The sequence below is a fragment of the Mobula hypostoma genome, chromosome 19, assembly GCF_963921235.1.
Source record: "Mobula hypostoma chromosome 19, sMobHyp1.1, whole genome shotgun sequence".
NCBI classification, from domain to species: Eukaryota; Metazoa; Chordata; class Chondrichthyes; order Myliobatiformes; family Myliobatidae; genus Mobula; species Mobula hypostoma.
The window spans coordinates 59,581,213-59,595,020 of NC_086115.1; the positions used below are offsets into that span (position 1 = coordinate 59,581,213).

General features: G+C 42.7%; 1 protein-coding gene across 4 annotated transcripts in view; it reads right to left on the minus strand.

Annotated features, from left to right (window-relative positions):
* afap1l2 (actin filament associated protein 1-like 2) overlaps positions 1 to 13,808 on the minus strand; it is a 289,415-nt gene that overhangs the window by 231,521 nt on the left and 44,086 nt on the right. For 3 of the 4 annotated variants that reach the window (XM_063072007.1, XM_063072006.1, XM_063072009.1), the window contains one exon: positions 11,454 to 11,603. The exons of the other annotated variant lie outside the window; for it this stretch is intronic. In XM_063072007.1, coding sequence (XP_062928077.1) covers positions 11,454 to 11,536 — 83 coding nt within the window. In that variant the 5' untranslated portion in view covers positions 11,537 to 11,603. The remainder of the gene's footprint in view (positions 1 to 11,453; positions 11,604 to 13,808) is intronic. 4 annotated transcript variants of the gene reach the window in all.

Consider the following 13,808-nt stretch of genomic DNA (forward strand, 5'->3'; position numbering starts at 1 on the left):
GAACACTTGGAATTCTTTGAGGAGATTACATGTAAGATAGATAAAGGGGGTGCAGTGGATGTAGTATATTTGGATTTTCAGAAGGCCTTTGACAAAGTGCCACACATGAGGCTGCTTATCAAGTTTAAAACCTATGGTTTTACAGGAAAGTTACTAACAAGTTAGAGCATTAGCAGTGAGTGGGAATAAAAGGATCCTTTTCTGGTTGGCTGCCAGTGACTAGTGGTGCTTTGCAGGGTCGGTGTGGGGACTGCTTCCTTTTATGCTGCACTGTATATCAATTATTTAGATAAGGGAATAGATGGCTTTGTTGCCAAGTTTGCAGATGATATGAAGATTGGTGAAGGAGCAAGTAGTGTTCAGGAAACAGGTAGGATGCAGAAGGACTTAGACAGATTAGGAGACTGGGCAAGAAAGTGGCAAATGAAATACAATGTTGGAAAATGCATGGTATTGCACTTTAGTCATAGAAATAAATATGCAGCCTATTTTCTGAAAGGGGAGCAAATCCAAAAATCTGAGATACCAAAGGACTATGGAGTGCTTGTGCAGAACACCCTAAAGGTTAACTTACCAGTTGAGCCAGTAGTCAGGAAGGCAAATGCCATGTTAGCATTCATTTCAAGAGGTCTAGAATACAAGAGCAGGGATGTGATGCTGAGGCGTTATAAGGCATCAGTGAGGCCTCACCTTGAGTATTGTGAACAGTTTTGGGCTCCTCATCCAAGAAAAGATGCATTAAAGAGGGTTCAGAGGAGGTTCACAAGGATGATTCTGGGAATGAAAGGCTTATCATACGAGGAACATTTGGGTCTGTACTCGCTGGAATTTAGAAGGATGAGGGGAGATCTCATGGAACGTTGAAAGGTCTAAACAGAGTAGATTTTGAAAGAATGTTTCCCATTGTGGGGAAGCCTAGGATAAGGGGGCACAGCCTCTGAATTGGGGATGGTCCATTTAAGACAGAGATACCGAGAAATTTGTGAAATGTATTACCATAGGCAGCTGTGGAGGCCAGGTCGCTGGGTATACTTAAGGCAGAGCTTGATTTGTTCTTGAGTGGACATGGCCTCAAAGCTTATGTGGAGAAGGCTGGTGAGTGGAAGTGAGGAGGGGAAAAAAAAGGATCAGCCATGACTGAATGGCGGAGTAAACTCAATGGGGCAAATGCCCTAATTCTGCTCCTGTATCTTATGATTTTATCGTCTAAGTCACTTACATGACATATGTCCCCATTCCGGTGTTTGAACTGAACATCTTGACCATGTTTGCAGATATTTATGCATTGAGTTGCTGCTACATGATTGGCTGATTAGATACCTGTATTAACAAGGTGTACAGGTGAACCTAATAAAGTGGCCACTGATTGTGGATCTATCACTGCACCAAGTCCATGCACCTAGTTATATGACCCCTGCACAACTATTTTCTTCTGCTCCTCCATAACTCCTGTCAGAGTCCATGACTCACCTGCACACCAGGGGTAATTTACAATTGCCAATCAACCCTACCAACATGCACATCATTGGGATGTGCAAAGAGTATTCAGTCACGAGGAGAATGTGCAAAGCTCTACACAGACAGCGGCAGAGGCCAGGATTGAACCTGGTGCCCTCAAGTCCAAGGCCCCAATGGGTGCTCCCCTTCTGCTCCCAGCAGAGGAGGAAGTGCAGCAGACTACTCAAAGTGTTGGAGGAACTCAGCAGGTCAGGCAGCATCTCTGGAGAGGAATAAACAGTCGATGTTTCAGGTTCCGGTCACGATGAAGGGTCCTGGCCCATAACAACAATGGTTTATTCTTCTCCATAGATGCTGCCCGACCGGCTGAGTTGCTCCACTATTTTGCGTAGGTTACTCTAGATCTCCAGCATTTGCAGACTCTCTTTTGTTTCTGAAGTGTAGTGGACCTTGGGTTACAGCCAGCAGCCTGATGTTGCCTCAGACAACTTTTACTGAAATGTAAATTTAGGCCCAACACTATGTAAGCTAGCCTGTGTATAGAGATTTTGAGTCATTCAACCATGCACATGTAAAACACCAAACGAGACATCAAAGTTCAAAGTGAACTTATTATCAAAGTACATTCTGTATACGTAACCATATACAACACTGAATTTTGTTTTCTTGTGGGCATACGCAGCAAATCCAAGAATCATAACAGAATCAATGAAAGACCCATCCAACAGGGTGGACTCACAACCAATGTGCAAAACGCAACAAACTATGCAAATACAAAAGAAAACATAAATAATAATGAGTAAATAAGCAAGAAATATCAAAAATATGAGATAAAGAGTCCTTGAAAGTGAGTTCATAGGTTGTGGGAACAGTTCTGTGATGGGGCAAGTGAAGTTATCCCCTTTGATTCAAGAGCCAGATGACTGGGGGTAATAACCATTCCTGGACTTGGTGGTTGGGTCCTGAGGCTGCTGTACCTTCTTCCTGATGGCGGCAGTGAGAAGAGAGCATGACCTAGGTGGTGGGGGTTCCCGCTGATGGATGCTGCTTTCCTGCAACAATGCTCCGTGTAAATGTGCTCAATGGTGGAGTGGGCCGTATCCAATACATTTTGTAGGATTTCCCATTCAAAGGCATTGGTGTTTCCGTACCAGGCTGTGATGCAACCAGTCAATATACCCTCCACCACACATCTACAGCAGTTTGTCAAAGTTTTAGATGTCATGCCGAATTTTTGCAAATTCCCAAGGAAGTAGAGGTGCTGTTGTGCTTTCTTCATATGTGCTAAGCCCAGGTCCTCTGAAATGATAACACTGAGGAATTTAAAGTTGCTGACCCTCTCCACCTCTGAGCCCCCGATGAGGAGTAGCTCATGGACCTACAGTTTCCTCCTCCTGAACTCAATAATCAGCTCCTTGGTCTTGCTGACATGGAGTAAGAGGTTGTTGCTATGGCACCACTCAGCTGGATTTTCAACCTCCCTCCAGTATGCTGATTCATCACCACTTTTGATTTGGCCACTGATTTCAATGTAGCATTCCTCCAGACCAAGGTTTGTTTAACATTAGGTGACTCAGCCAAGTGTTATGTGTGCTAGGCTCCCAATTTTCAATTTCAAAAATCGCTGTCCTTGCATATGGATTTTTAAAGGCATCTGTTAGTCTTGCGAGACCGTGGATCTGCGCCTGGAAAGTCTTCACTCTCCAGGGCACAGGCCTGGGCAAGGTTGTATGGAAGACCAGCAGTTGCCCATGCTGCAAGTCTCCCCTCTCCACGACATCAATGTTGTCCAAGGGAAGGGCATTAGGACCCATACAGCTCGGCACCAGTGCCGTCGCAGAGCAATGTGTGGTTAAGTGCCTTGCTCAAGGACACAACGCGTTCCCTCAGCTGGGGCTCGAACTCATGACCTTCAGGTAGCTAGTCCAATGCCTTAACCACTTGGTCACATGCCCACATATGGATTTTTATAACAGTGTTATTGTTATCTCATACAGTACTTTTAACTTCCAGCCCGATCAAGACTGGATGCATGTTGATGACAATGGGATTGCACTCATGCTTATTACTGTAAGCACTGTAAGAAAGAAAGACAGAATCCTCAGGTATCTTTAATATGACCTAACAGAAAATATGCACTGGAATACAAAAAGTATACTCCTAGGTAAAATCTATAAACAAAGACACTCAATTATTGGATATCACGGTAGTGTAGCAGTTAACGCAACACTATTACAGTTTGCAGCGTCAAAGTTCAGAGATTAGTTCTCATATCATCTGTAAGGAGCCTTTACATCCTCCTCATAGAATATGTGGGATTCCTCTGGGTGCTCCAGTTCCCTCCCACATTCCAAAGGCTAGCAGGTTAATTGGTCATTGTAAATTGACCAAGGGCAGGGTTTCCCAATCTTTTTTATGTCATGGACCCCTACCATTACTCGAAGGGTCTGTGGAGCCCAGGCTGGGAACCCATGTTTAGAGTTAAATTAGGGGTTGTTGGGTGGTGCCGCTCAGGGGGCTTATTCCTTGAAGTATCTCGAAATTAATAAAAGATAATTTGAAAGACAGAGATGGAAGACCAATCTGGTGGATTTCTAAAAGAATATTTTGGGGATACTTCACAGTATTTGTTCTCAGCTAATTAAAGGAAGCAACAAAAATGTAACTGAATTTTATTTAGAGATTTAGATAAACTTAACAAATTGCCTGAGTTATTTGGTAAAGCTTACTTAAGTTCCAAGTATATTGATTGCCTTGACCTGAGCCTTCCTGGAACACAATAATTCACCCATTCTTTTATGCATGCCAAATTCTTGGAAATAGTTCAGAGGGAGGCTTTGCTTTCTATCTGCATTTAGGAACGATGAGATCCTATCAAAAAAGTGAACAAGGACACAGAATCATTGTAGCATCAAATTACTTTCAACAATGCTGATTCAATTTTCAGTCAGTAATGGAGTGAAACTGTCCACAAAGTGAACAAAGGAATCAGAAACTTGATTTTGTTAGAAGCGCCTAGCATTTAAAAGAAAGTGTGCTGTTAATGTGTCAGGATGCAACTAGAACAGCATCATAAAAGTGGGATAAGCATTTGGCTGTTAAAGTCAAAGCCAAGGTACGTCTATTATCAAAGTATATATGCAATATACAACCCTGAGATTTGTCTTCCCCACTGACAGTCACGAAAGAGAGAAACACCATGGAACCTGTTCAAAAAGCATCACACCCCCAACATGCTAAAAAAGAAGTCGCACAAACGGCAAAAAAAAATGTGCTGAATATAAAGCATTAAGCTAGAAAGTCAGCGAAATGGTCCAGAGATGTTCAGAACGCACTGACGGCCCAGTAGGGCCTACTCCAAGCTGGATGAACGGATGGATGGATAAATGGGTTCAAGTGCATTGAATGGGTACAATACCAGACTTCCGTAAATTATGTCATCTGTAACCTTGTGAACCCCTGTATAATTTAAACATGGCACAGTCTTTACTGTTCTATAGGCTCACAGCCTGTACCTCATGTGGCTGCCATTCCTGTAATAAACTGAATGGTCCAGTGTTAGCAGTGTTAGCGTTTTAGCCTGACAGTCTGAGCCTGGCATGAACTGTGTTCACCAAGAAACAAATCTACTTGTATTATATACTCCTGAAGCCCACGTGATCAGCATCAGTAATCTGTAAGGCCGATAACCCTCACAGTGTGTGGTTAAACTGTTGCAGGGTCGGCATTGGGCTCTTGTCCAGTTCTCAGAAGTGAGCAAGTTCACGAAAAATCATCACAATGTTTAAATGTTTCTCTGCAAATGATGCATGGTATGCCCAAATTGAAACAAATCTTTTATTATCACTAGATTAACAAGCAACTTTTTGAAGGACAGTTGATTCACATTTAACTTTGGCACTTCATAGATTTACAGAGGCCTAGAGCAAAGAAACAGCCCCTTTGACACACTGATCACATTTGCTCGTGTTAGACCTATCTCTCTCAAACGTAGCCTATTCATGTACCTTGTTACTAGTCTTTTAAATGTTGTAATTTACCTGCTTCTATCATCTCCTCTAGCAACTCGTTCCACATACCCACTGACTGCCCTCCGTGTGCAAAACGTTATCCCTCAAATGCTCTTTAAATATTTCTCCTTTCATCTTACACCTGGGCCTTTCAGTTTCAATCCTCTACCCTTTGAGAAAGTCTATCTGCAAACCCACTCCTCAATCTTTTCCCCTCATTGCTTTATAAACCTCTATAAAGTCACTCCTTATAACACATACCATAAAACCATATATAGAAGCAGAATTAGGCCATTTGGCCTGTCAAATCTACTCTGCTATTTCATCATGGCTGATCCATTATTCCTCTCAGTCCCACTCTCCTGTCTTCTCCCCATATCCCTTCATGCCCTGATCAATCAAGAATCTATCAATGTCTGCTTTAAATATACCTAATGACTTGGCCTCCAAAGCTGTCTGTGGCAATGAATTCCACAGATTCGCCACTCTCTGGCAGAAATTCCTCCTCATCTCCATTCTAAAAGAAAGCCCCTCTATTCTGAGGCTATGTACTCTGTTCTTAGACTCCCCACCATAGGAAATATCCTCTCCACATTCACTCTTTCAATATTCAATAGGTTTCAAAGATCTCGTCTCATTCTTCTGAATTTCTTTGAGTACAGGCCCAGAGCTCCTCATACAATAAGCCTTTCGATCCCAAAATCGTATTTGTGAACCTCCAATATCAGCAATACTGAGAAAGCCTCCAGGACCATAAAAAGTGCAATGCAGAAGAGGTCGCACACCAGCATAGCAGTTAGCGTAATGCCATAACAGCGCCAGTAGTCAGCGATCAGGTTTAATTCCTGCCGCTGTCTGTAAAGAGTTTCTGCATTCTCCCCATGACCGTGTACTGTAGGCTTCCTCTCGATATTCCAGTTACCTTCCTCATTCCAAAGACACACGGGTTGGAGGTCATTAAATTATGCGGTTGCTATGTTGGCGTCACAACCATGGCGAAGCTTGTGGGCTGCCCCCAGCACATATTTGGACTGCGCAGATCGTTGATGCAAATGACATCTTTCACTGTACTGTACTCCAATCACAAACAAGAGAAAATCTGCAGATGCTGGAAGTCCGAGTAACACACACAAAATGCTAGAGGAACTCAGCAGGCCAGGCAGCATTGACAGAAAAGAGTACGGTCGACGTTTCAGGCCAAGACCCTTCAGGAGGACTGTACAGTACGTTTCAATGTTTTGCTGTACATGTAACAAATAAATCTGATACTTATTTTTCTTCAAAACTAAAATTTCAAAAACAAATCCAATTGCTTTGTACTATTTGTTATTTATTTCAGTAAGAAAAGAAGCAAGAGTCCAAGATTTTTATATCACTCGTGGCAAAGAACTTTACAGCCAAAAAATCATTGCTGATGCGTAGCCACTGTTGTAATGTTGGAAATGTGGCTGCTAATGTCTACAGTGCCAGCTCTCACAAAAAGCATTGTGATAAAAAAAAACCAAAATTTCCTCTTTTATTCATGTTGGCTACAGGATATAGACTGCACCATTCCATCATGGCTGATTTATTTTCTCTCTCAATCTCATTCTCCTGCCTTCTCCCTATAACCTTTGATGCCCTTGCTTTCAATAACTTATCAACCTCTAAACATAGTGACATAATTTAAGCTATAATAACCTATAACTTGGCCTCTGCATCAGTCTGTGGTAAATTCATCCCCCTCTGGCTAGAGAAATTCCTGCTTGTTTCTGTCCTAAAGGGACATCCTTCTCACCCACTATTGGAAACATCCTCCCAAAGTTAACTCCGTCTAGGCCTTCCAGTGTTTGGTAGGCTTCAATGAGAACACTCACATTCTTCTAAACTCCAGCAAGTACAGGCCCAGAGCTATCAAACACTCCTCATGTTAACCCTTTCGTTCCTGGGATCACTCTCATCAACCTCCTCTGGACTCTCTCCAATGCCAGCACAGCCTTTCTTACTTATGGGGCCCAAAACTGCTCCAATGCCTCATGAAACCTCAGAACTTTTATACATTATTGTCGCCAAACAATTGATACTAGAACGTATAATCATCACAGCGATATTTGATTCTGCGCTCCCGCTCTCCTGAGTACAAGTCGATAGTAAATATTAAAAATTTAAATTATAAATCATAAATAGCAAATAGAAAATGGAAAGTAAGGTAGTGCAAAAAAACCGAGAGGCAGGTCTGGATATTTGGAGGGTACAGCCCAGATCCGGGTCAGGATCCGTTCAGCAGTCTTATCACAGTTGGAAAGAAGCTGTTCCCAAATCTGGCCGTACGAGTCTTCAAACTCCTGAACCTTCTCCCGGAGGAAAGAGGGACGAAAAGTGTGTTGGCTGGGTGGGTCGTGTCCTTGATTATCCTGGCAGCACTGCTCCGACAGCATGCGGTGTAAAGTGAGTCCACGGACGGAAGATTGGTTTGTGTGATGTGCTGCGCCGTGTTCACGATCTTCTGCAGCTTCTTCCAGTCTTGGACAGGACAACTTCCATACCAGGTTGTGATGCACCCTAGAAGAATGCTTTCTACGAACAAAGCATTTTCTCAGCGTTGGGGAAAATTGCTACTTTTCAATTAGGCTACTTATTTCTTGCAAATTAGGTTTTCATGAACAGCAGACAAAATGAAGATGGTTTTCAAATTTGGCATATGGTGCTTTGTGGCAAAAAAGGCTCCGAGGAGTCTGTAGGCAATTACACAGAAATTTAAAACCAGGCTAATCTTGCTTCAGCTCTATTAGCTCAATTTTTCATAGAATTAAATGGGAATTTACCAGATTCTCACAAGTTGTGACAATCAAGCTCCCACCTTCGATTTTCATAGTGTGACCATGATGACTAGCTTCATTGCAGGCACCTTTTCTACGCACTGACTCTAAAACTTTTGAGTAGATATCCACACACAGGGCGTGGCAACTGTGGGCTGACTGCAAAGAGACTCACTTCTTAACAACATGTTGCTTCACATCCTTCTGGATTACAGTCAGATATTAATTTCATATTTAGATTACACTTGTGTTTATGGTAGTTTGTTGTGCAGGGGAGGGGGATCGATATTCTTGTTGTGTTTCACGCGGGGGGGCTGATAATCGTGTTGCCTTTATTTTGTGCGGGTGGGGGTAGGTTTGCTGTTTCCCTTTGAACTGACTTCCATGGCTTTCTTTGTTTTGTGGCTATCTGGAGAAGAAGAATTTCAGAGTTCTTTGATGATAAATGAACCTTTGAACTTTTAGGATGTGAGCTAAACAAATCCATCTCACAACAATATTAAAACATCAAAGCAAATGCAACCATAGAAAACAACCAATGAATTATTTACAGAAGTCAATCACTGTACCAGAATCCCACTTGCATTATGATTGACTGACCAATACTGTGTCAACATCGCCTCTAATTTTTTTTACAGTTGCGCAGACCAACCATTGCTCTGAGCAGGAAATTATTACCCAGCCTGTAAACTGCACGGCACTTAAAATGTTTTTTTTTTGTTATATGCATGATATAACTATTCTGAATGAAAACTGAAATATCACATACTTTTGCTTTTATTTATTAATTGAAGGGTATAATGAAATACAACACAGAAAATCTTCCATGTTTCATAAACTTTTTCTAACTGCGTCCAATTCCAGGTGCTCAGTGACAATGGCTACGTGTGCAGGAGCATTTCAGTTACTGCGTGGCTGCACGACAACACAGTTTAGAGGGAACAATGACAGTAAGTTAGATTGTTTTTGGCTAAAAAAACTAATTCCATATGGGGAGGGGAGGAGAAGATGGCGGCGTGACACAGCACGCGTGGCTGCTCTGAAATGATATCGTATTTGTTAAGCAGGGGCCGTGCACAATCCTGATTTGATGCAGACAGACATAAGAAGCACGGAGGAACATCTGGAGAAACTTCTGAAATGCCCGCTTCACTGCCGCTGCTACTGTGCAATCGAGAATCTCCGGAAGCGAAGGCCCCAAATCCTCGGCTTTGCCTATTGCCTGTTGCCGGGGTCGGAGTCAAAGCGCTTGGCTGAGATGGTGCTTGGTGCTCAGTGTCGGAGGGCTGGTTGGATGCTCAAAGTTTTCGGACAGACTCAAGAGTCGGCTGTGGTCGGGTGCTTCTAGGGTGGTGCATCAGCAAGTTTGTGGCACTGGAAGTTCATGGCAGGAAGAGAGTTTCTCTTCCTTCTACCGTCTGCGTGAGATGATGGGACTTTCAAGAGACTTAGAGACTTTTTTTTTACTGTGCCCATGGTCTGTTCTTTATCAAATTACGGTATTGCTTTGCACTTTCGTAACTGTATGTTATAATTATGTGGTTTTTGTCAGTTTTTTTAGTCTTGGTTTGTCTTGTGTTTCTGCGATATCATTCTGGAGGAACAAATTGTATCGTTTCTTAATGCATGCATTACTAAATGACAATAAAAGAGGACTGCGTGTCCTCATAATCTAATCTAATCTAAAAAAAAACTACTTAACTCTTGATCAACGGTAAGAAGGGATCATGCTAGATTTGGGATCGTGGCCATTTTCAGTTTACATCAGGAACTCTACTTGATACTCACCAGTATTTCAGGATTTCCTGTAAGACACTTCTGTAATTTCACTAAATGCCCATTTCCTAGACTTTCAATATCCCCCTTATATACTTCAAAGTTCAAAACAAATCTATTAACTCACCATATACTACACTGAGATTCATTTTCTTGCAGTATTCACAATGGAACAAGGAAACACAATACAATCAATGAAAAACTACACACAAAGACTGATAAACAACCAACATACAAAGGATGACAATTTGGGCAAATACAAATAATAATAAACATCATCAACTCTCGATAACCAATAACTATCCCAGGAGCTGGATTTGTATAAGACGACATTGTGTATCATTATTTGTGTTCCTATTAGACACAGAATATAGAACAGTACAGGCCCTTAGAGCCACAACCTTTTCACCTACTCTAAGACCAATCTAACCTCCCCTCTTACACAGCCATCCATTTTTAAAAAAAATCATCAATATGCTTATCTTAGAATTTCTTAAAAATTCCTATTATATCTGCCTCTACCACCTTCCCTGGCAGTGTGTTCCATGCATTCACCACCCTCTATCTAAAAAACTTACCTCTGACATCCCTCCCTTTACTTTTCTCTAATCACCTTAAAATTATGCCCCATTCTTTTAGCCATTTGTTGATCGTACTAAACCAAAAAGCCAGCAAAATTGGGTTCCCTGTTAAATATTATCCTCCCCAACCTTATTCCATCTCCATCCCCTTTTCCATGATCAGATTTGCAACCCCATTTCTGTAAATTAACTCAGACCACCCAATGATTAAAAACTCCGATTGGGAAAGGAGGGGAGGAGGGTTGGGCATGGGGCTAGCAACCTCATCCCGTGAGAGCCCAGAACTACAGAAACACCAAAGACCTCATCCCTGGGAGAGGAAGGATTTTTGCCTAGAAGACTTATGAAGTTGTGTGGTGAAAGCAGAAGCCACAGGGCTGATCAACCTTCTATCAGCCCCGGACAGAGGACTCTGGTAAGATGCTGTCGATGGCCTAGGCTCCCAGCAGGGGTGATGGGCTTAAAGTGAAGATGACCCAATGATAAAGCTCATACTAAAGAGATATTGATGTCAAAAATACCAGAATGCTCATCAATAATAGTCCTATATCTTTGGGGAAGCAAATCAAGAGGTTAAAGAAAAGGTATATAATTGGTCAGATTAAAAATCACTTCACTAATTGTGTATGGTATACTAAAATATAAACAACATCCATTAGACAATGCATTCAAACTGACCACATGATATACTTACAATACATTTGCACATCTTATTCCCCAGTGAAAAGGTTAATTTTACCTCTATATATATCTTTTGTATTGAATAATAAACATCTTAAGTAGCATAAGATACATGCAGACGGTACCAGAGAAGTGGGTGCAGTCCTAACCTTGGACGCCGTATGTGTGGAGTTTGCACGTTTGCCCTGTGACCACTTGGGTTTCCTCGGAGTGCTCTGGTTTCCTCCAACATCCCAAAGCAGTTGGTAGGTTAATTGCCCACTGTAAATTGCCCCTAGTGTGGAGGTGCGTGGTAGAATCTGGGGGGAGTCGATGAGAATGCAGGATTAATGAAGAATTAGTTCAACTAGGTGCTTACAGTCGGCACTGACTCAGAGGGCTGAAAGATCTGTTTTCATGCTTTATTGATCATCAAAGTATGAATACTGTATACAACCTTGAGATTCATCTTCTTGCAGGCAGCCACAAAGCAAAGAAACACATTACAATTCACAAAAAAATACCCACACCACCAAGACAGTAATATATGCAGTGTTGAAAAAAAAAGGACAAATCATGTAAACAAACAATCCACAGAGCATAAACCACATAGCTCCCTAAAGCTAACACTTCTTTCCTTGGAACGGAGAAGATTGAGGGGAGATTTGATAGAGGTATGCAAAATTATGAAGGGTGTAGATAGGGTAAATGCAAACAGGCTTTTTCCACTAAGGTTGGGTAGGACTACAACTAGAGGTCATGGGTTAAGGGCGAAAGATAACATATTTTAGGGGAAGATGAGGGGAAACTTCTTCACTCTGAGGATTGTGAGAGTGTGGAGGCCTACAGGCCGGGTGGAGGTCGATGGGAGTAGACAGTTTAAATGGTTTCTCATAGACTAGATGGGCCGAAGTGAATGTTTCTGTTTCTGTACCTTACTATGATTCTAAGTGAGTTCACATTCCGGTAGCCAGTTCAGTGCTTCAGCTTGGCCGCGGAGCCAGGTTCAGTATGGGGCACGGCCACAGAGCCAGGTTCAGTGTTGAGGTGAGTGCCAATGGCCGCAGGGCACAGCCATAGATCCAGGTTAAGTGCGGGGCACGGCCGCGGAGCAAGGTTCAGTGTTGAGGTGAGTAAAGCCTTGTGCAGCAGTGTGATGGTCACCAGTCCGTCTTCCACCCTCAGCCTCGACGCCTTAATCTTTTAATCTGGCTTGGCACTTAAATCGGTTCGTTATCCACTCTCGGGCGCAGGCCCCGCCACTTCAGTCCGGCCCCAAGTCCGCTCCAGCAATGGCCGCAACGACATACTCAAGAGTCCAGTTCACCGAATATTTCAGAGTACCTCAAGAAGCCAGGTTGAAGAGACGGTTCAATAGCATACCTCCCAGTGGGAAAGTACAGGTACAGGTTACGGATTTCACTGATTGTAGTCCCAAAAAAGTATATTTAGTAGAATTGTTAGAAGTTTTGTTAGCTGCCTGCAAAGCGTCACTGTGTCTCACCAGCCCCATCTTCACCTACCACTTTACAGGTATTCCAGCTTCCAAACGCCTATATGGACACTCCATACATATGAACAAAGGTTTGGGAGACTAGCAGGACTGGTGAGTATGGATTTGCCAACTGTCAGCATTCCCTGCCATGTGGGAACAGGCATTTCTGGTCCCTTCTCTCCTCACCCGCCACCTCTCCCGAGCCACGACTATCAGGGGCTGGGTCGGGCCAGGCAGATCTGAAAGTACTGTGCAGAGATATTTGCTCACTCAGTGAGCCTGTGAGACTGGCTGGCGGCTGCTCTCCCTGCGCCTCCTCACCGTAGTTTCTGTGATCCTCTCTCACCCAACGTGTTTCTTCATTTCTGACTTATTGACAGTCCAGGTCATGAACTGTTCTCAAGAACTGAAACCTGCCATAACCAGTAGACTGTCTGTGTCATATACGATAGTTGAATGGAATTAATTGTTAAGGAACACAAGAGTTTCTGCAAATGCTGGAAATCTTGGGCAAGTCACACACATAAAATGCTTCAGGAACCCAGCAGTTCAGTCAGCATCTATGGAGGGGAATAAACAGTTGCCATATGGTGTCGAGACCTTTCACCAGGACTTAAATATTAAAGAAATTGTTATAGGTCAATTAATGTGATTAAAATCAGTGAGCTGCCTTTAAATTTTTCTGTCTATTTTCATAAAGAAAGATAGAATCTCACAAAGATGGAAGCCAATGAAAGTATACATAATCCAACAAAAGCTAGTGGATTCGGCCCAGTACATCACAGGTAAAGCCCTCCCAACCACTGAGCACATCTATATGAAACGTTGTTACAGGAAAGCAACATCCATCAAACCTCCTCACCACCCAGGCCATGCTCTTTTCTTACTGCCACCATCAAGGAGGAGGTACAGGAGCCTCAGGACTCACACCACCAGGTTCAGGAACATTTACCTCCCCTCAATCATCAGGCTCTTGAACAAAAGGGGATAACAACACTCATCTACTGAGATGTTCCCACAACCAATGATC